The sequence below is a fragment of the Thamnophis elegans genome, chromosome 17, assembly GCF_009769535.1.
Source record: "Thamnophis elegans isolate rThaEle1 chromosome 17, rThaEle1.pri, whole genome shotgun sequence".
NCBI lineage: Eukaryota > Metazoa > Chordata > Lepidosauria > Squamata > Colubridae > Thamnophis > Thamnophis elegans.
Genome location: NC_045557.1, coordinates 1,198,809 through 1,219,689, shown reverse-complemented (window position 1 = coordinate 1,219,689; position 20,881 = coordinate 1,198,809). Strand labels below are relative to the sequence as shown.

The window sequence follows — 20,881 nt, the reverse complement described above, 5'->3', positions numbered from 1 at the left end:
CCCCCACCTTCCTGCCTCCTCAGTTCCTACTGTGGTTTAAGCACCAAAGGCAAGTTTCTTCCTTCAGCCACTTCCCCGTCGAGGCTTCACCCCTCATTCTGGCAGGAGGGGCCCCAGACCCCCTTCCCGGCCCTTTCGGCCCCCACTGAGCCCAGGTTGCAGGACCCTCGGAAGGAAGAGCCCCAAATGGACCCCCAAGTGCTGGGCACGAGTGCTCCAGATGGGGAGCACGGAAGACCCTTCCCTGGGCTCCCACCGGTGGCCAGTGGCCCCGTGACCGCCCCAGGGAGGTTGGGGAGCCTCCTAAGGAGACGCTCCATGCAGCTAGTCCCTCTGAGGAGGCTTGGCCTGGTAGAAAACCGGTCCGTGGCCTGGGGAATGAAAATGGGCTCTCCTTAGCCAGGGGCGGGCGGCTATTTAGACTTGGACGAGCCCCCCTCCTCCCTTGGGGGAACGGAAGTGCCGGGCGCTGTGCAGGGGGAGCAGCCCTCCGCCTTTCTGCGCAGGTCCCGGCGATCCGGTCCAGGGAGAAGCACCAGCAGCCCCTGGTGCCCGGTTGACTTTATTGCAAGGAAGCTGCTCCAGAGGGTGTGTGGGCAGCTCCTCCGGCCTTACCTCCCCCGCCTCCCGTCCACCCAGGGCAGGAAAAGAGACTCCTGAGGCATCGGTCACTTTATCTGCAACACCAAAGCAGGGAGAATCAGCCAAGAAGGATCGGCTGAGGATGGGACTTTGCGGAAAAGGGAGCCAGATGGGCAGAAAACCCCCATTTCTTTATGATGCTTTGAACTTTTCCCCCCTTGCTGAATACTTTTGAGGGCAACGCTTTAAAGATATTTTCCTGCAAAACTGCAGGATATTCTAGAACGTGACTAGTATCGTGGAAACGACCTGGATGGTCTGAGATGCCCCTTTTCTGTCTCTGCTGCGTTTAAAGTTGCAATAATAAATAAAAGAGCATCAGCCGGAGTTATGAAAAAATCATGTTAATGAAGGAATAAATCCATGGAGGAGGGGGAGGAGGAAGATTTTTTGGGGGGGCAGCCTGGACCCCCCCTTTTCTTCAGCATTGATGCACAGCAATTAAAAGGGAGAAAATATCCCCCTCAGCTGCCCCCCAACCTCCACTTTCAAAGGTGGGGAAAACACCCCCTTTTTCCTGAAAGTGCCCACCGCCCACCGTGAGAAGCGCTTCCCCGCTTTGGCCGCCCCCCTCCCTCCGGAAGGAGCAGCACCCCCTACTCAGTAGCAGCCCAGGAAAGGGGCGGAGGAGGGCAGCGGCCCCTCTTGGGATGGGAGACCACCAGGAAAGCCCCGGGCGGTGGGTGGGAGGGAGGGGGCGCCTGGGCTGAAACTGCCAGGTCTCCTCTAGGGGAGGGGTCGGGGGGGGGGCTTCTGCGGCCAGTCCAGCCGGGGAAGGAGGGGGGGCTACTACGGGGGGGGGCGCCGGGGGGATGCGGGGAGGGGTCGCCTTCCGCCTCTGCAGCAGCGCCGGGAGGGGGCCGGCGGGGGAGGGAGGGGGGAGGGAGGGAGCCCCCTCCCACCTGCTGCAGAGCGAAGCCTCCCGCAGGAAGCGGGGCGGGGATTAGACCCAGCAGAGGAGGAGGAGGAGGAGGAGGAAGGCGGGCGGAGAAGCAGCAGCCGCCGCCGCCGACGAGCCAAGGAGCGGCCGGGCGAAGGGAGGCGGCGGAGGCGGGCAGAGACGCGGGGCTCCCGCTGCCCCTTCCGCAGGGCCGGCGGCGTTAGCAGGCAAGGCGGCGGCGGCCGAGGCTTGAAGGGCCGGGCGAGTCCGGGGCTTTGCGCCGCAGCAGGCCTCGGCGGGGCCGGGAGGGCGACCCGTGCAGCGACCCCCCCCCCACGGGCCCTCTGCAAGGGGGGGGGAGGGAGGGAGGGGGAGGGGGTCTTCCCGGGTGGGCCGAAGCCCCTCCCTCCCTGCCCCCCGATGCCCCCCCTGCAGCCCCCGCTGACCCCCCTCTCCCCCCCCCCCGCAGGAGGCGCCCCCCGAGCAGCAGCAGCGGCGGAGGCGGATCCCGCCCGGACTTTCTCCTGCTGGGCGGCCCCCGCGGCCCCCAGATGCCCGGCTGGTAGAAGTGGACCCTCCGCTCCTGGGATCCGCTGGGCCTTTGAGATCCTGAGGAGGGGGATCCGCTGCCCCCCCCCGCGGCCTTTCTGAGCCCCTCCGATGTAGAGCAGCCAAGGAAGAGGCCCCTCCTGCAAGGGAAGAAGCCAAGGGGGGCTGGGCACGGCGTGGGGGGGGGGCTGCCTGGATGCCCCCCACCCGGGATGGGGAAGTGACTCTTCCTGCACCTGGTGGCTGCTCCGCACCTTCCTCCTCCTCCTCCTCTTCGCCCAGCCGAAGGACCCGGGCCCTCCGCCTCTGGGTGCTGGACCTGAGTGCAAACCATGAACATGCGCCCCCCTGCCCTGGACAGGTATGCGGGGAGCCCTCGTGGGGGGGGGGTTCAGCTGGGCTCCCTCCTGCCTTCTGCCTGGACTGGCCATGGATGGGCGGAAAGAGGGCACCCGTCTGCCTTGGCATCTGTCTGGGAAGAAATCCCCCCCCCTCATTTGGTTCTCCAGTGCTAGGACTAGGGTCCCCCCACCCTCCCACCGTGGGGGGCTGCCTCCCTCTCTGTCCAGGGCCAAGGAGTGAGTGCTGCAGCTGGTGCCCAGAGCCCCTCCAGGGCGGATGTAGGGGGAGCTCCCTGTGGGCAGAGGTGGGGGGCTAAGGAGGGCTGCTGTAGCCCTGAGGATGGGGGGCCCCGTTCGTGGCTCAGCCTCTCATGTGAAGGCTGAAGAAGGGGCTGCTTGGCGGGAGGCGGCACTGGGCCCTTCGTAGCCCTTGTGTGGCTCCCTGGCTTTGCCTCCCTCCAACAGCCCGGCCCCGGTTGGTGCCCTCTTTGCCAAGGGTTTCCCCTGTGGCCTGGGCAGCCCTCCTGAAGCAACCTTGCTCTCCGCCTGACCCGGCGTGGTGATCCCTTCTGCACAGCCGAGTGGGCAGGGAGGTTTCCAGGCAAAATGCAAAATGCTGCGTGGCCGGTTGTGGGTAATTTAAAGAGAGAGGCTTGCGGTCAGTGAGGGCTGGAACCTCGGACAGGGGTGGGTGGGGGGGCATCAATGTATAACTTCCGTTTCAATATTTAAGTCCTCCGCCCTTCTGGTCTGTGTCAAAAGGGAGCCGCGCGTTTTCTTATAAAGCACCATTGTGACAGCAAGCAAAGCTTCTGCGGAACGTTGATCTCCTGGTGGTCTCCCTTCCGGGAGCTTTCTGGCTTTCCGACTCGGCTTAGCTTTTGCAAAACCAACCTCTGGGGTCGGCAGTTCTCTCTCTCTCTCTGGTTCAGCCCACACCACGTCCGATAGCTGGGAAAACGTGGTTGCTGATCTGCAGACCTGGCAAAGTCTCTGGGACTCACATTTGGGGGAAGGGGGGGAGAGGCAGGCCCAGAATCGCCCCCTAAATGTGGCACCTCCCCAGGAGGCCAAAGCCTGGAGCTCCAGCGTGTCCGCCTGGGGGACCTGGAGTCTTCGTCCTTTTGCTCTTCAACTGGGGGAGGGATGGGCTGAAACTGCTGGACTTCCAGAATCCGGAGAGGCCGAAGGGCCTTTGCAGCCCAGGAAATCCCCTCCGGACGGGCGGGCGCTTGGATCAGTTCCCCTGAACGGCCTTCCGTGCCGGCGTCCGTGCAGGAGCTTGGGGTGGTCCTGCCCTCGCCCGGCCCGAGCTCTCCTTCCCCGAGACAGCCTCCCTCCTTCCAGATGTGCCGGACTCCAGCCCCCACAATTCCCAGGCAGCTGTTGGGGGGGAGGCATTGAGGAGACGTCCAGGGGATCGCGCTTCCGGCTGTTTCTCCCCCGAATGGGCCATCGGGTGGCCAGGCCTTCTTCCGCTTGGCAGGTGGTGTGAGCTCGGCCGGCGGCCAGGGAGCCTGCGGGCCAAGGCTAAGGAAGCCATCTTGGGGGGGGGGGCTCTGGGTGTGTGTGACCCCTCCCCAAGGTATACGGATGAGCCGAGAATGGCCTTCAGGTCCCCCCAGGACCCCCGGGTCCTTCCACAGATGGGCGTGTGGGTTTAAATCTGTTTGTAGCCCCAAGGATGGAAGATGGGCAGGCAGGAGTCTTCCTTGCTGCAAGCCGTGTGCGTGTGTGTGTACACTGCACCAGCCCCCCCCGCGCCCCCTCCAGCTGTCTGTGGACGTGTGTGTGTGTGTGTGTGTTTCTGCTTTGCAGTTGCCTCTCTTGGGAGGGGATGGTGTGCAGGGGGGGCTGTTTTGAGGCTCTCCCTCCCCTTCCTGCACCAGCCCCCTTCGCTCTTAAGGGCTCAGTTTGGAGGGGGGTCCCTGTTCTTGGAAGCCGGGCCCCCTTTGCATCCTTTGGCTCTGGGGGGGGGGTTTCTCCCCCCAGAGGTGTGTGGGGGCAGATGGCTCTTCCGTTCCTGGCTGTGCAAGATGCTCTCTGCCCCTCAGAAGTGGGGTCCCAGTTATAGGCCTGTGAGGGGCAGCTGCTTTGAACATTTGTTCCATGCGCCATTTGAATTGTCTTTAAACGGGAAAACTTTCTCAGGGAATTCGGCAGGGTCCCCCTCCCAGTCCGGCTTCTTTCTATCTTGAAGCAGAAATGCTTCTAGTCCTCATGAACTGAAGGTATTTAAAGCCGCCTCCCAGCCTCTTTCTCTTAATGGGCTAATGGAAGCGGGAGGGGGGGGGGGACCGGGGCTTTGGCCCCTGCCTGGCGCTGCCGTTCTTTGGGGTCCCGCTTGAGCTGCCCCCCTCTTGCCTCTGATGACACGAGCCATGAATCGGGCTTGGGGAGCAACGGGGCCTCCGGGGTCCCCTTTTCTTTGAGCGAAGGCCTGTTTTTTGCTCCCCAGAAGTGCCTCACTGTGCAGAGGCCAAGGGTGGCTTATACTTCGGCTTGGGCCTCGAGCGGGAGGGTGGCGAGGCTGGCAAGGCTGGCAGTGGGCGGCCCAACCGGGATCTGCGTCTTCTGGGTTTGTGTTTTTTAAGGAGCCGAGAGCAGGAAGCACTCTGTACGAGCGCAGGAACCCTTGGGCCTCACTGGCCCTGTTTGCACAGGGGGAGAGATGGGGTGGAGGGGGTCTGTGGGTTTTGTGGAAGGCCGCTCGGAGAGTCTCCCAAGGCTGCCCTGTGCCCCTCGGCCTGTTTCTCATGCCCGCCTGCCTCCTCTCCTTCTCTTTCTCTGTCTCCTCCATGCTGCCTCGGCCGCTGCCCCTTCTGTCTCTGTCTCTCTCCTCTTTACGCCAGACGCGCCAGTAAAAGGCACCCTCGCCTGCCCAGGTAAGACGGCCCCCTTGTCGCCGGGGTCCCTGAGCCGAAGGGGGCTGCCCAAAACAGTTGCCTTTCCCCGCAGGGTCCCCCAGAAGATGACTCGGCTGCGAGCCCCTCCGCCCCCTCCCCTTTGGCGGCTGCCTGTTTCCAGCCCCCTTGCCCAGGTCATTGGCATAACCGAAGGGCTTGGAGAGGCCGCTGCGGGGGCACTCTGGACCCTGGCTGGTGTCGACCGGTCGGTTGCCCAGGCCAGTAGCTGTGGGTCCATTGTTTCCGGAGCGGCTAAGAATAGGATGCGTCCTTGTTGCCCTTTTCCCACTGCTGTGGCGTCCATCCTGGCATTGGGCATCTAGGAATAGCCCCAGGGGCCATGGGGTGTGTGTGGCTGCCTTCCTGGGGAGGACAAAGGGGGAGGGGGAGGTCTCCAGTGGGCAGCTGGTGGAGTCCAGGCGATGGTCCACTTCCTGCACTCTTGGCAGCCTCAGGCCCTCCCCTCCACCCCTGCTCTGGGCCGCAGCTTTGAACCCTAACGGGCAGCCCCCCCCCCCATGGCACAGGTCAGTGCGGGGTCTGATGCTCACAGCAAGCACCTGGGCCCGCGCCCCACATGCTGCAGGGGGTCGAGTCCTGGATGCCAGAAGGGGCCAAACGGGGGCTCCACTTTTTGAGTCTTCTCATTTGGGCTCCTTTGATTTCGCGAGGGTTGGCGTGGCTGGGGGGCTCAGAGGGACGCGGAGGGCGGGGGGATAAATGTCTCCAGAGCTGCAGCTTCCCATCCGTGGCTCGAAGCCTCACCTGTTGCTTGAAGGATGGGTTGGGGGGTGGGGAATGTGGCCACTGGTGGGGGCCCCCCAAACCTCGTAGCTGAGTTGCTCCTGAAGGGGTTGCAGGGGGTCAGGTAGAGTTTAGGACTTTGGCCTGCAAAGGAGGCCTCCACTGCTTTTCCCAGGGAGGCTGCAAACCAGTCCCTCCAGCTTAATGGGAGGAGAAGCCCCCAAGTGGGATTTCCGGCGGCTTCCTTCTGCCAGAGGGCAGCAGGGTTTGAAACCAGAATCCGCAACCGGCTTCCTTTATTGGATTTCCTGGCTCTGCAGGGGAGGCCGAAGGAGGCTGCAGGAATAGAAATAAATCCAGAGGAGCCCAGCTGGAACCTAGATAGGACCAGCGGCCTCTCTTGATGCCCAGTGGGAGCTGGGGGGGGTTGGCAGGCCTTCGAAGGGCACGAAACGGACTTTGGGGGCAGGAGAGAAGCCTGCTTGGGGGCCTGAGATGCAGGGACCGAAACGCCTGAGAAAACAGGGACGCTCCGGGTGGGCAGCTGAGGAATTCCGGGCCTTGAAGCCCACAGATCTCACCGTTGCCGAGGTGGGAGACCCCCTAGAGGGACCAAGGCAAAGAGGAGGGGGAGGCTGGGGGTCCCATGGCGTGGCTGCCCCACGGAGAGGCTCAAGGGCACAAGGGCCCGCAGCCCCTGCCCACTCGGCTGCGGGCATTAACTCTCCATTCTTGTCTGTCTTTCTGTTGTGCCCTCCTGCGTCAGCCCCATAGCTGCCTGGTAAGATCAGACGCTCCTCCCCCTGCCTGCTTGGGCCCTCCAAGGGCCTCCCCCACCCCCAGCGTCTCTCCCGTGGCTCCCTTAGCCCCACTGCTGCCACGCTGCCCCCTTTCCCCAGGCTTCCCTTCCCCCCCCCCCCCCCCCAGGATTAGAGGCTGCTCTGCTCAGGAGAGGGAAGGAAGGGCAAAGCTACAGAAGGTTGGGGGGAGCAGCCAGTGCCCCCCACCCTCGCAAGCCCCATCCAAGAGGAGTTGGCTTCTTGAGGTCCGGAGCTTCTAATTGTGGACAAGACCAAGCTCCCCCCCTCTCCCCATTGGCTGAGGAGGAGGAGGAAGAGGAGGAGGAGGTGGTGGTCTCTTGGACCTTTGCCCCAAGGCTCAGGGGGGCTCAAGCCCCAGGGCCCCTGCCTGAAACTCCTGTTGACTTGGGGGTCAGTCTGGGATTCCGGGCCTTGGCTGCTCCAGTCTCCTCCTGGCCTCCAGTGGGCCCATGGGGAGGAAGTGGGGTGCTGGGGAGACCCTCAGGCTGCAGCTGGGGTGATGGGCGCCTTCCCTCTCTCTCTCCGTCCAGGTTGGGCTCCCTGTCTTCCCTGGGCGATTCAGCCGTGGAGAGGCACTCGCCCAGCCACCACCGCCAGCCCTCCGACTCCGGGGAGACCACAGGTGCCCCCTTTGCTCCTTTTGGGGGGCTGGGAGGGGGGGTTGAGGAAGCAGAGCCTGCACGGGGGCTGAGCTGGCAGGGGGAGCGATGGGGGTCTGCAGCATGTGTGGTTGGGGGGGAGGAGGAGGAGGCTGACCCCTTGTTCCCTGCCCCAGAAGGGTCCGGTCCAGGCCCATCCCTGACAGGGAGGCTCCCTTGCTGGGCCCTGGCTCTTTCCTGGGGGAAGATGGGAGGAGGGGGGGGCTGGAGCGGAGGCCTTTCACTAGGGGTGCCCGGAGGGAGGAAGGGGCTCGGGACCAAAGTGGCCTCCTTGCCTTGGCAGGGCTGGTCCAGCGCTGCGTCATCATCCAGAAGGACGAACATGGCTTCGGCTTCACCGTCAGTGGGGACCGCATTGTCCTGGTGCAGTCCGTCCGGCCAGGTGAGGAGGGGCCCTGGGCCTCCGTGGGGGGGGGGGGGCTGCTGCCCCAGGGCCCCGAATGAGCTGAGCTGCCCCCATGGGCGAGGGGGAGGACAGGGAGGGGATCGGAAAGGAAGCTGGCAGCTCCCCAAGCATGAACTGGTTGTGGGGGCTGCTCCCAATGCCTGTGAAAGGCCCCCCCGGGCAGCCTTCCCCACGCGGGACCCCCATCTCCTTCCTCACAGGCCTTCTCTCTCCCTCTGGTTCTCTCTGCAGGCGGAGCCGCCATGAAGGCTGGGGTGCAGGAAGGCGATCGGATTGTCAAGGTGGGCAGAGTCTCCAAGGGCTGCTGGGCTTCTGCTGCCCCCGACTCTTTATAAATGTGGGCCATCTCCCCCTCCCCCCTCCGGGGTGGCTTCTCTGCCCACCTGCTGACAGTTTAACTGTTTATTAAATTTATAGGCCGCCCAATCCCGGAGGACTCCGGGCGGCTTACAGCAACAGAAGTTAAAAGAAATTAAAAACAGATAAAACACGACAAATTTTAAAAGACACAACATGCCCCCAATCTAAGTGGGGCTGGACCTCAATCCAGAGGTCAACAGCCCCAGGCCTGCCGGAATAGCCGGGTCTTAATAGCTTTTTGGAAGGCCATGAGAGTGGGGAGGGTCCGGATCTCTGACCTCCTGCTCCCGCTCTCCCCCGCAGGTGAATGGGATGGTGGTCACCAACACCTCCCACCTGGAAGTGGTGAAGCTCATCCGATGTGAGTGGGGCAGGCTGGGGCAGGCCGGCCTTCGGTGGTTGGGGGAGGCTGGAGCCGCAGCGGCTGCTTGGCCGGGGGGGGGGGGAGAGCTGGGTCCCCCGCAGCTGCGTTGTCCCCCGAGAACCACCCATACCTGAAGCGGCTGAAGCCATACCCTCTGCTCCCTCTGCTTCTCTCTCCCCCCCTCGGCTCCCCCCAGCTGGCGCTTACGTTGCTCTCACCCTGTTGGGGTCCCCTCCTTCGTCTCTGGGCTTCCTGGGGTCGCAGCATGACCGGCCACAGGCAGGCACCCCGCACATCGCCTGCCCACCGCCACTGCCGCCGCCCCCCCACCGGGTCACCGCTGGGCCAAAGCCGCCTCAGGTACCGCAGGGGTGCAGAGGGGGCTGAGTCGGTTCTGTGGGGGCAGAACCGGGGGCCGGGACTCACCGTCTCTCTCCGGCCTTGCCAACCTCAGGACCCCGAAGTCCAGAAACACGCCACGCAGATCCTCAGGAAAATGCTACAGCAGGAAGAGGCCGACTTGCAGGTGTGGGTCGAAAGGCCTGGGGGGGGGTCTGTGCCGGGCTCTTCCCAAGACGGTTGGGAGGGGTCCACTGCAGGGGCAGTCTGGGTCCTTCTGGCCTGCCCCCCCCCCCACTCCCGGTTGGGTTTTACTGACCGAGTAGCAGCAAGTGGGGGTTGTAAGGCTGCTGTAACGCTTGCCCTGGTTTCCCAAGGAAAGGAGCCTTAGTTTTGTTCCCAAATAAGCCCATGTCGCCCCCCCCCCAACACCCCCGCTTTCTCCCCAGCGATGTTACGAGATCTACAGCCAGAATCCCGCGTCTTTGCTGGAGGAGCAGATCGAGGGGGCTCGGCGGAGGGTCGCCCAGTTACAGCACAAGATCCGGCAGGAGATGGGAGAGCTGGTGGTGAGCGGGGAAGGGGGCAGAGCAGCTGGCCGGGGGGGGGTGCTGGGAAGGAAGAGGGGTGGTCTTTGGGCCTGGCTGGGCCTCTCCAATGGGGCTCTCTCCCACCCTCTGCCTCTCAGGACGGCCCCCGGTGGCCCAGCGATCCCGGCTCCTTCAGCGCCCGGGGGACGGAGGGTGAGTTTTGCTGCTGCCCCTTTTGGGAATGTCCGACTGTCCGAGTGGGAAGGGCCCCCGGGGGGCTCAGGGCTTCCGCCTGCTGGTTCTCCCCGTGGGTGTCCAAAGCCCCCCCCTCCTCTTCCTCCGAGTGCCCCTGGGGCTTCTCTTTGTCCCTGCAGGCGGCCTCTCCATCGACTCCCAGGATGGCGACAGCGGCCTGGACTCCGGCACGGAGCGCTTCTCTTCCGTGAGCGAAGTGAGCACGGAGGGGCTCCTCCTTCCCGCGGTGCCAGGGAAGGTGCCCGTGATTGCTGACCCTGAGAATGCCGGTTTCTCTTGGCGCAGATCTCCCTCAACCGGAACTCTGTCCTTTCCGATCCTGGCCTGGGCAGTCCCCACACCTCGCCCGTTGCCTCCTCGCGGCTCTTCATGCACCATCGACGGCAAGGCTCCGACACCCCCTTCTTGCACTCCACGGAGCAGGTGAGGGCAGGCGGGGCCCATCCGCAGGAGCCCCCCCTCCTCCTCCTCTCCCTCCCCCTCCTCTCCCTCCTCCTCCATTTCGGCACCTCCGTCTCTCTTCTGAGAAGATTTTAATCCCTTTTTCTCTGCAGAGTTTGGATCACATACTCCGAACTTCCATCATCGGTCCGGAAGAGGATTACGACCCAGGATACTTGGACAACGAGGTAGGGAGCATCCTCTTCTTTCTCCTAAAGTCCCGTCCAGGCCATTCCCAAATGGACGCCCTTAGCCCCCCCACCACCTCCTTTGAAACCCTCCAGCCAGGGGGAATCTGCTGCTCTTGGCAGCTTTGGCTGGGAAATGCCTCCAAAAGGGGGTCCGGGCAGGGAGACCCAGCGGAGGAGGAGAGACACGAAACGGCTGCTCCATTGAACACCTCCATGTTCGGACACCAGACACAGGGGCCGGGGGCTCCTTTGCGCTGGCTTGTGGCCTCTCGGCTGAGCATCTCTTCCCCCTCCCCCCCATGGCAGAACGACTCTCTGTTCCAAGATTTGGGAAAGCTGAAGACGCGGCCGGCTCACCTAGGAGTTTTCCTGCGCTACATCTTCTCTCAAGCGGACCCCAGCCCCCTGGTAGGGTCCCCGGGGGGAGGGCTCCCTTTCCTTCCTTCCCCTCCACCCCCGATGCGTCTCCATCGACTTCCTCCCCTCCTTCCAGCTCCTGTACTTGTGCGTGGACGTCTCCCAGCAGATGAGCCCCAAGGAGGCCCGGGCGCTGAGCAAGGACATCTGGCACATTTTCTTGGACAAGGCCGCCGTGAGTGTGGGCTCTGCCTTTCGGCACTCCTGCTGTGCTCACACCTGCCCTGCGTGGGGCTCCTGGGTGGGGGCGGCCCCAGGAAAGGGAGAAGCCGCCCTGGACGCAGTGGAGCACACGGGGGTCTCTGTGAGTGGTCAGCCTTGTTTCTTCTGCCCCCCCTGCAGCCCCTGAGAGTCACGGTCCCCGACCAGCTGTTGGCGGAAATTGGTGAGTCCGCACAGAAGCCCAGGCCAGCTGAGAGGTCCCTCTGCAGAGATCCTCGGGGGCTTCGGTGCTCTGCTCTGAGGTCGGAGCTGCCTCTGTGCCCCCCTCGGGCATTTCCTCAGCAGCCCCACCCACCTTCCGCTTCCTTGTGCCCTCCAGAGGCTCAGCTGCGCAACGGAGAGGACGTCCAGGCGGCTTTCTTGGAGGTCCAGGAGGCCGTCATGCCTGAGATCCAGGAGCAGATCCAGGACTACAGGTCAGCTCCTGCCACCCTTGCGGGGGAATCATCAGTGGGGCCCATCCGGGTGGGCCGAGGCCGGACGCAGGGAAAAGCAGATGGGATGGCCCTGCGAGTGGGAGTTTGCTCCGGCCGGTTTCCGAGAGGAAGGGAGAACTTTCGCCTGGGCCCCCTCTTCTTCTCTGCCCTCCCAGGACAAAGCGTACGATGGGTCTGGGGAGCCTCTATGGGGAGAATGACCTGCTGGAGTTGGACGGGGAGCTCCAGAAGGAACGGCAGGTGGCCGAGAAGCAGATGGCGCAGCTGTGGGACATCCTGTGAGTGCCGCGGGGGAGGGCGGGTGAGGGAGGGAGGGAAGGGTCTGATGGGGCAGAGGTCGGGGGTTGGCCCCTCTGGAAGAGAGTTCACCTTGAATTGCCTCTGAAAGTGCCACGCTCAGATGCCAGGCGGGGTTTGCCGCAGGGTCAGCTCAAGTAAGACCTTGTCAAGTTCTGCAACTTTAAGATGGGGACCCTCAACGTCCAGAATCCATGCCGGCTGGGGGATTCTGGGAATTCAAGTCTTCACATCTTAAAAGTTGCCAAATTTGAGAAGCCTCCTCCTAGACGGGCAAGAAGAGGAAAGAGGATGCCAGCCGAGCTTAAGGGGGAATCTGACGTTATCTTTGCTTTCCTGCTTTAGATCCAAATATGAAGATCGGAGGTGAGTGATCTCAGCACCTTGCGGGGGGGGGATCCTCTTCTGATCCCGACCTGAATTGTGGCCTCTCTTCAAATGTATAATTTCTGTTGAGTTCTTCGTCTCGTGTAAGTTTCATCTTAAATTTATTAAGATAAGTGATGGATTGCTGAAAAGGACAGTGAGATTATCCCTGCTAAATGACTCGTTTGCTAACTTGCAGTAACTATTGGGGACCTCTTCCAAAGAAGGAGCAGGTCTGGGGAACATCCCGGGCTCCCTCCCAGAATGCACTGGGCCTTCCTTGGAAGGGCCTGAAGGAGAGCCAACCTCGGGCTCTTCAGGACCACGGAGAGCTCCAGGAGGGCAGAGGCGTTGCTCCCGCAGGAGACACAGGAGCCGGGAGGGGGGGGGGGAGGTTTCCGGTGGCTATGCTGAGGGGTGGGGAGGGGGCTCCAGCCAGACTGCCCTCCCCTCTCCTTGCAGCTCCCCCATGGGCTTTGCCCTGAAGACCTACATGATCCACGTGGGCATCTGCCCTCGGGAGTCTCGCCCGGCCAGCGTTGTGGAGAAGTCCCAGGAGAAAGACAAGTGGCTGCCCTTCTTCCCCAAGGCCAAGAAGGTGGGTGGGGGAGCCGGAAAGGGCGGGGCCCCAGCCCCCCCCCTAAACCCTGACCCCCCTCTCCTTCTTTTGGGGCCACAGAGCAGCAGCAGCAGCAAGAAGGAGGCCGCCGTGGAGGACAAGAAGCGGAACCCCATCCTGAAGTACATCGCAAAGCCCAAGAGCGCCTCCCAGAGCAGTGAGTCCCCCCCCACTTCCGCCTCCTGCAAACGGCTCCCCCCCATACCCCCCAGGCTGGCTGGGCGGGCCCCGCCTCCTCCCCCTCTGCCTCCACCCCCCTCCTTCATTTGCCCCCCCTCATCTCCCTCCCCTGCTTGCTTTTGACCCCCCCATTTCTGTTTTTCTTTCCAGCATTTCATGTCCCTCTGTCCCCCGTGGAAGGTAAAAGCCCCCCCCCGGCACCCCGGCTGGCCTCCCCCCCTTCCCCTCCCTGCCGCTTTCACAACTGGGGAGGGGGTGATCTCCCTTCCCCCAAAGGCGATGATTGTAGCTCCCAGGTCCTGAATTCTGCCAGGGTGGAGCACTTTGTTCCAAGGCCCCCCCCCCCTTTGACCAGCAACGGGCTCCGCCTTCCCCTTTCGGGCTTCTAAAATGGCTGCGGATGGGGGGGGCTAGTTGGGGGCCCTTGGGCAGCTGGGTCTGGGGGGGGGAAAGGCCAGGGAGGGGCCGAGAAGAGGGCAGAGATGGCAGCCTTCCTGCCCTTGAGGGCACAGGGGCCAGGGAGCAGCCCCCCAGTCCCCCCCTCCAGTCCAGGCTCTTTGGAGGCCCGGGGGCCGAGGGCCGGTCAGGCAGGGGGGGTCCTAACGGCTTCCTCTTTGGCAGTTAAACCTGGCAGCGTCAGGACCATCATCCAGCATTTTGAGAACAGCCAGGAGTGCCAGGAGGCTGCCCTGCAGCGCCTCTCCACGGGCAGCTTCCCTGAAGACCTTCTGGACTCGGACGGGTGAGGGGCTCTGGCCCTTCTTCCTTTGGGGGAGGGGGGCTCTTTCCCTAACGACCCCCAGTGCCGAGTCTCCCGGTTGCTCCAGCCCCTCGCCCATCATGGGAAGGGGGGCCTTGTGGGGAGGGAGGGGGTGGGGGCCTCTGAAGTCAAATCCTCGTGTCCCCCCCCCCTTCCTCCAGTTCCAGGGCCGAGGTCCGGCTGGGCCGCTCGGAGAGCCTGAAGGGGCGGGAGGAGCTGAGGCGGCTGCGCAAGGCCGAGAACGTCCCCCGCTCCCGCAGTGATGTCGACATGGATGCGGCCGCCGAAGCCGCTCGGCTCCACCAGTCGACCTCCTCCTCCGCCTCCAGCATCTCCACCCGGTAACGTGGCGCCTCTTTGGGGGAGCCGGAGCCGCGTGGCTGTGGCATCTCCCCGGTCTCCACGCCCGGGGGAGGCCCGCTGGGTGTTGCCCCTCTGAAGGGAGGGCAGAGCGTGGGGGCTGACGGGCGAAGGGACGGGGGGGGTGAGGGAGTTGGGGGTGGGAGGGGTGGGCTGACTCTGTCCCGTCTCTGCTCCCCAGGTCCCTGGAAAACCCCACCCCACCCTACACTCCCAAAATGGGGCGCAGGTGAGTGGGGAGACGACCGGGGGGGGGGGCCGAGAGAGATTTCCCCACCTGGGATCAGGGGGTCAATTCCCTCCCTCCGTTTCCCATGGGGGTGAGGGGGGGGGACTTGCTTGGCTTCCTCCCCTTTCCCTCTCCTCCCAGGCGGAGGAGGTGCAGAGCTGCTGCTGGGGGCCGCGGGGGGGGGGTGTTCCTCCTGTCGGGGCCCGGCCTGACCCCCTCCGCGTCCTGGCAGGAGCATCGAGTCCCCCAGTCTGGGCTTCAGCTCGGAGGCCTTCCTGCCCCACTTGCTGGAGGACGAGCTGGGACAGTTCCCGGACCTCGAGATGGAGCTGGACTCCCAGAACTGGCAGCACACGGTGGGACGGGAGGCGGCTGCCCAGCTGCCTCAGCAGGAGGTCGACCGCCAGGAAGTCATCAATGGTGAGGGAGGGGAACTGGGGGGGTCCTCAGAGTAATCCTGGGGGGGTGGTCTGTCCCTTGGGTGTAGGGAGAGAGGTCAGCCAGGCCCTGAGCCTCTCCCTGACTGAGCCTCCGAAGGGCCCTCGGGGACCCCTCTGACCTGCTCCCCATCGCTCCCCCCCCCTCAGAGCTCTTTGTGACGGAGTCCTCCCACCTGCGGACGCTCCGCGTGCTCGACCTGCTCTTCTACCAGCGCCTGAGGAGGGAGGGGCAGCTGTCGCGGGAGGAGCTGGCGCTGCTCTTCCCCAACCTTCCGGAGCTGATCGAGATCCACAGTGAGGCTGCTCCCCCCCCCCGACTCCTTCCCCCCAAAACGAACGGGGGAAGTTTGGAAGCGGTTTTCCCTGGCAGGGTGGGGAAGGGTCCCTTCGGGCCCTGGAATTACGGGATGGGCTCCCAATGGGCCAGGACTGGGGTGAATTCAGTGGGAGGGGATTCAGCCAGCAGCATTAGCACTGAGTGGGGGGGGTGGGGGTGGCGGAGAGAGGTGTATTTGCGTGGGGGGGTCTTTCCTGGGGGCTGGGGGGGCTTGTCTCCTCTTAGTCCGCCCTGCCTTCTCTCCCTCCCCAGATTCCCTCTCGGAATCCATGAAGAAGCTGCGGGAGGAGGGGCCGGTGGTGAAGGAGGTTGGGGACCTGATGCTTTCGCGGGTGAGCCACCGAAGGGGGGGAGGGGGACTTGGAGCCTGGGTAGGAGTGGACTTTGGGACCCCCATGGGGACCCCCATCTCCTCCTCCTCCTCCCTGCTAGTTCGATGGGGCTGCGCTTGAGGAATTCCAGCAAGTGGCTGCAGAGTTCTGTGCCTACCAGTCGATGGCGCTGGAGCTGATCAGGACCAAGAAGCGGAAGGAGACGCGGTTTCAGCAGTTCATGCAGGTGGGGGGCTCTCGGGGGGGGAGGGGGAGAGCCGTGGGGGGCGGTTGTTGTGCTCAGGGGAGAAATTGATGGAGGCAGCCGGAAGAGCCCGTCTGAAGGGCCCCTCCTGTCGCCTGGGACTCACATGGGGAGGGGGTTTCGGGAGGGGGGCACCACCCAGCCCGCTTTGTGCTGCTCCCCAGGAGGCCGAGAGCCACCCGCAGTGCCGCCGGCTGCAGCTAAAGGACCTCCTCATCTCCGAGATGCAGCGGCTGACCAAGTACCCGCTCCTGCTGGACAGCCTCATCAAGCACTCCTCAGGTGGGCCTCCGCTGTAACGTAACCATCCTCTGCTACCAAATGTGATGTTCCCGTGGTTCGCCCATGAGGCCAATGTGGAGAAAAGACAGGACACGACCTTTCTCGGGATGGAGCGACGACCCAGATTGAGGGTCTGGTAGCCCCTTTTATTGAGATAGGACAAAGGCAGGAGGAGCAATCAGCATGTGGTTAAAAACAGCCTGTAAAAGTACAATTTCTAATCTACTGCTCAGGGAAGTTCTGTCTATATATGGTCAAATCCTGGGCGTCATTGGTAAGGCACATTTAGAGTGAACTATCAGGATGTTATGTTATGAGCTATCAGGATGTTATGGTGTTCTAGGAGTTTGTTTTCTCCTGTGTGGTTCAGCATGGCTCTGCATGCCCTGGTATGAACTGGGCCATGGGTGACCTCCACGCCTACACAAGGAACTATATTACAACACTCCGCCCCTCCCCAAGATGGCCGCTGCCCCTCCCCTCCCCTCCGCTGACCCCTCCCCTCTGGCCCTCCCCCAGGGCAGCCCGAGGACCACCGGAAGCTCTGCCGGGCCCGGGACCAGTGCCGGGAGGCCCTGCGCTACGTCAACGAGGCCGTCAAACAGGCGGAGAACCAGCAGCGCCTGGAGTCCTACCAGAAGCGCCTGGACGCCACCTCCCTGGAGCGGACCAGCAACCCCATCGCAGCGGAGTTCAAAGTAAGCCCGGCCCCTGCGGGGAGAGGGAGGGAGGGGGGAAGGAGGGGGTTGCCCCATGCTGACCGCTTCCTGCCCCCCTGCCCAGAACCTGGACCTGCGAGGCCGCCGGATGATCCACGAAGGTCCCCTCCTCTGGCGCATCAGCAAGGACAAGACTCTGGGTCTGTAGGGGCCGAAGGGGAGGGGGGGTCCCTTTGCTGGGGGGGGGCAGGTGTGCTGAGAGGCCTCCCCCCCCCCAAAGACCTGCAGGTGCTGCTCCTGGGAGACCTGCTGGTGCTGCTGCAGCGTCAGGACGAGCGGCTGGTGCTGAAGTGCCACAGCCGGACGGTGCTGGGCTCCTGCGACCCCAAGCAGACCTTCAGCCCCGTCCTCCGCCTCGGCTCCGTCCTCATCCGCTCCGTGGCCACCGGTGAGCCCGGCCCCCTGCCCAGTGGGGCTCAAGAGCCTTGGGGGGGGAGGGGGATTCTGAGACACGTGGGGGGGGGGGAAGAGATGGAGGTGCTGAGCAGCCCCCCCCCCCGGCCTCTGCTTCCCTCCGCAGACAAGCGCGCCCTCTTCATCATCTGCACCTCCGAACTGGGCCCCCAGATCTACGAGCTGGTCGCCTCCACCTCCCTGGAGAAGAACACGTAGGGAGAGGGGGGGCAGGGGGGGGCCCTGGGGCCGAGCAGGCTGTCCTTGGGGGGGGTCTTTGGGGGTGGTTAGGGATTTGGCCTGGCTGAGGGAAGCTGCCCCCTCCCCCTCCCCCTCCCCCCATCCCAAGGGTCTCCAGATAAAGCCCCCTCCTCTTTCCTGGCAGGTGGATGGAGCTCCTGGAGGAGGCGGTGAAGAGCGCCACGCAGGCGGCCCCCCTGCCCCCGCAGCCCCACGCCCGGCAGCTGTGCCCCCACCAGCCGGCCCCAACCAGGTGGGCGAGGGTCCCGCAGGAGGGGGCAGGGAGGGGAGGGCCAGGCTTCGTGCCCCCCCTCCTCCCAGGACTGGCCTCCCGTCCCCCGCATTGGACCGCTGCTCTTTCTCCGCAGCTTCATCTTCCCAGATGCCGAGATGGCCCCCCGGCTGGACCGAGAGAGCAGCCCCCCCAGCTGTGAAGCCGAGAATGAGGAGGGAGGGGCCTCGGGTAGGCAGCGGGTGCCGGGGGGAGGGGCTTTGGGGGCAGGAAAAGGCAGGGAGGGGGCATCTGCCCCCTTCGTCCCACTGGATGGGAGGAGGGGGCAGGTCTTCCGCCCCCCCCCAGCTGCTTCTTAGGCTCCCCCCTCTCCCTTCCCAGACCACACTCCGACTGAAGCCTCTGCAGCTGAGCGGCTGGAGGGGGGGCACCCAGAGGAGGAGGAGGAGGAGGAAGGCAACCCGCCCACCGCACCTGTGTTGCCCCTCCTGGAAGAAGTCCCCCCTCAGAGGCCCCCCTGCTTGGAGAGCATGGCCGAATCCGCCTTGGGGGACGGTAGGTGCCCCCTTCTCCAGGCGGGGGCCAGGCTGGGCCCCCCGGGGCCTCCCACTGTGCTTGGGGGGGCTGGACGGGACTGAAGGCGGCCCCTCCTCTCTTGTGCCCCTCCAGTGGAGACCCTGCGGAGGCTCCTTCTCCACAGCTTCCTGCCCTGCCAGGACTCCGAGCCCGAAGACGACCTGACCCCCACCCCTTCGGGGGCCGGCCGCAACCGGCACTGGGGCTGGGCCAGCCAAGAGGAGCCCTCGGAGGGCCCCCAGGCGCCTCTTCTCCCTGGCCCTCCGGAGCCGGACGGGCAGGGATGTGTGAGCGGGCCCCCGTCCTCGGGCCCCACAAGCCACCCGGGGCCTGGCGAGGGCCTGGAGGAGGTGGGGGCCCCTGCAGTCCAGGCAGACAACCAGCAGCCTGAGACTCCCAGCTGCTACCTGGTGGTGCGGAAAGGTAAGCGCAGGGGAGGGGAGGGGGCACCCGAGAGAAGGGCAGGGCAGCAGCTCCTGGGAACCCCCCCCCCATTGGTGGCCTTTGGGGAGGGGCTTAGCAGCTTGGCTTGATCTGCAGCTACTTACTCTTCAGAGCACCCCCTCCCCTCCCAAGGCCCCTCCGGCTCTGCTCCCCTCCTCCTCTTTCAACCCCCATATCCCCCGCTTGCCTCTCTGCTGCTCCCCTGTGGGTGACGGTGCTGGAGCCTCCTGGGATTCCCAGTGGTGACCTCTCTTGTCCCCCCCCCCTCCAACCCCCTCCCCCCTCACTTCCCCCTTCCTGGTGTCTCTTCCACAGCTGAGGTGGAGGGGAGTGAAAGTGCTCAGCTCTTGATGGAGAAAGACACCGGAGCCCCCCCTGACACAGATGGTAAAGACCAAAAGTAGAAGCCCCCCCCCACTCACACACACACCAGATAGTGCACCTCTTAGGGGGGAAATTGGGTGGGGGGCTGAGCGAGGGAGGGGCTGCCTTTGAGGGGGGGAGAGGAGGGGTCTGCACTCTGCAGTCTCTGGGCGATTTTATTGATTTCTTCCATCCGCACAACCTCACAGGGGAGACTCACACAAACACACAAAGGGAAAACAGCCACTACAATTGAGGCGATGGAAAGAGGGGGGTTGCCTTCTACGCAGGGCCTCACCCCCCCCAGGGGGGGCGCCTTTCCCCACGTGGGCCTTCTGCAGGTGGAAGAGGGGCCTGGCTGGGCTGTGGGGGGCTTGAGAGCTGCAGGGTGGCTGAAAGCCTCCCATCGCCTGCACTTCCGGCTGGGGCCGTAGGACAGGGGCGCAGAGGTTTTGCCCAAGGGACTGGAAGAGGAGCCCCTTCCCCAAAAGAGGACCCTCTGAGCCGCCCTCCTCCTCCTCCTCCTCCTCCTCCCAGGAAACACTTTCTACTTAAGCCTGCCGGCCGACTCCAAGCAGCCCCCAGCAGGTGCCCACAGCCTCGGGGAGGCAGAGGGGGCTTTCAGCCGGGCCCCATCCTTGCCCGCAGGCTGCCAGGAGAGACCCAGGGAGACCCTGGCAAGGTGGCCCAGCCCAGCAGAGCTCCCTGCGCCCAGCCAGGGCACCTGGGAGGCGGAGGCCGTCTTCCGGACAATAGAGCAACTCACCCTCAAGCTGACCAAGCTGAAGGTGAGCCAGGATGGGTGAGGGGGGCAAAGTGGACGCGGCATGGCCGGAGAGGGGATGGCGGGCAGGGAAGGGTCCCCCCCTGCAGCTCTCTCCTCCCCTTGCAGGACGTGGAAGGGGCCTATCAGCAGCTGCTGTTCCGGCAACCGCCGCCAAAGGGCCACTGCACTGCCGAAGGCACACCTGGGCAGGGAAGCGCCTCATTGCCAGAGCCGAGCCGGATGTTGCCCAACACCCACCGGGGGTCCAGTATCAGCCACCCCTCTCTGCCCTCCTCCCCACAGTCCCCGGTGGCTGCTAAGCCTGGTACGAGGGCCGGAGGGTCCCGTTGCTCCATGCCCGCCCGCTGTCCACCCGGGGACTGATGCCAATGTCTCTGCAGATGTGAACGGGCTCTCTCTCGCCCTGCCCGAAGACGGCTCCCAGGAAGTGTCCCTGTAGGGCAGGAGGGCCTCCGCCAAGGAAGGAAGGAAGGAAACGGCACCTCCAGGCGATGCCTCCTTCGTCCTCCCGGCCTGTGCTGGAGAGGGGGGGGGGCATGGATGGGACCGGGAGCGGCCAGGGTGAAAAATGGCGAAACCAAGGAGCAAGCGGAGGAAAGCGGGACGCCGCCTGGTGGGAAAGGACAGGCGTCGGCTTCTGTTCCGTGGAGACATCCCGAGGCTTCCCCAACGCGAGCGAAGGCAGACTTTCCGCTCTTTCCCCCGAAACGTTAAGGAGCCCCGGTCTCCCCCCGCCGGCTGACTTTGGGGTCCAGCCCTTCGTTTTGTCCTCTAGATGGATGGAGCGGTTGCACATTTGGGTGTGCCCGAGAGACGTGTAGATACACGCACGCCCTGCAGAGGACAGCGGGAGTATATTCTGTATAATTGCACTTTTGTTTCCCTTTAACATCTTCTCTCCGTGGGGAGGAGAGTCTCACCAGGAGGCCCTGCAGCCCCCCAGACCTTCTCCTCCCCAGGGGGTATAAATATGTATGTATGTGCATTGAGGTTTTGTAAATACGATAGACGGTTGTTCCCTGTGGCTCCTTTCTCACTTGTCTCCATGCCTCCTCCCCAGGCTCTTGGCTGAAGGCTCGGGCCCTTCTGGGGCCGGGAAGACCCCCCCTCTCCCCCCCCCACTGAGGGGGCCCCTCCCCTGGAGTTCACCCCATGGTCGGTTTGATTTTATTGCGTT

General features: G+C 64.3%; 1 protein-coding gene across 5 annotated transcripts; it reads left to right on the top strand.

The window, feature by feature from the left end:
• Window positions 1-2,184: 2,184 nt before the first annotated feature.
• ARHGEF11 (Rho guanine nucleotide exchange factor 11) lies at window positions 2,185-20,728 on the top strand. Of its 5 annotated transcripts, none has more exons than XM_032233853.1 (41): window positions 2,185-2,432; window positions 7,414-7,505; window positions 7,826-7,924; window positions 8,180-8,229; window positions 8,612-8,669; window positions 8,869-9,032; window positions 9,127-9,198; window positions 9,461-9,580; window positions 9,700-9,754; window positions 9,916-9,992; window positions 10,082-10,219; window positions 10,351-10,425; window positions 10,735-10,836; window positions 10,922-11,020; window positions 11,188-11,230; window positions 11,387-11,483; window positions 11,660-11,782; window positions 12,147-12,167; window positions 12,630-12,765; window positions 12,847-12,943; window positions 13,117-13,146; window positions 13,588-13,708; window positions 13,888-14,067; window positions 14,268-14,315; window positions 14,548-14,735; window positions 14,903-15,049; window positions 15,345-15,424; window positions 15,525-15,650; window positions 15,833-15,950; window positions 16,470-16,648; window positions 16,734-16,809; window positions 16,890-17,057; window positions 17,190-17,277; window positions 17,448-17,555; window positions 17,671-17,765; window positions 17,916-18,089; window positions 18,204-18,533; window positions 18,870-18,941; window positions 19,566-19,705; window positions 19,810-20,008; window positions 20,085-20,728. In XM_032233853.1, exons 1-41 carry the CDS (start codon window positions 2,404-2,406, stop codon window positions 20,141-20,143), a joined length of 4,473 nt encoding a protein of 1,490 aa, XP_032089744.1. In that variant the 5' UTR covers window positions 2,185-2,403; the 3' UTR covers window positions 20,144-20,728. The 5 variants fall into 5 exon arrangements, with proteins under 5 accessions (XP_032089744.1, XP_032089741.1, XP_032089745.1 ...); XM_032233850.1 differs by having other exon boundaries at window positions 19,455-19,705; XM_032233854.1 differs by lacking the exon at window positions 18,870-18,941.
• Window positions 20,729-20,881: the final 153 nt, after the last annotated feature.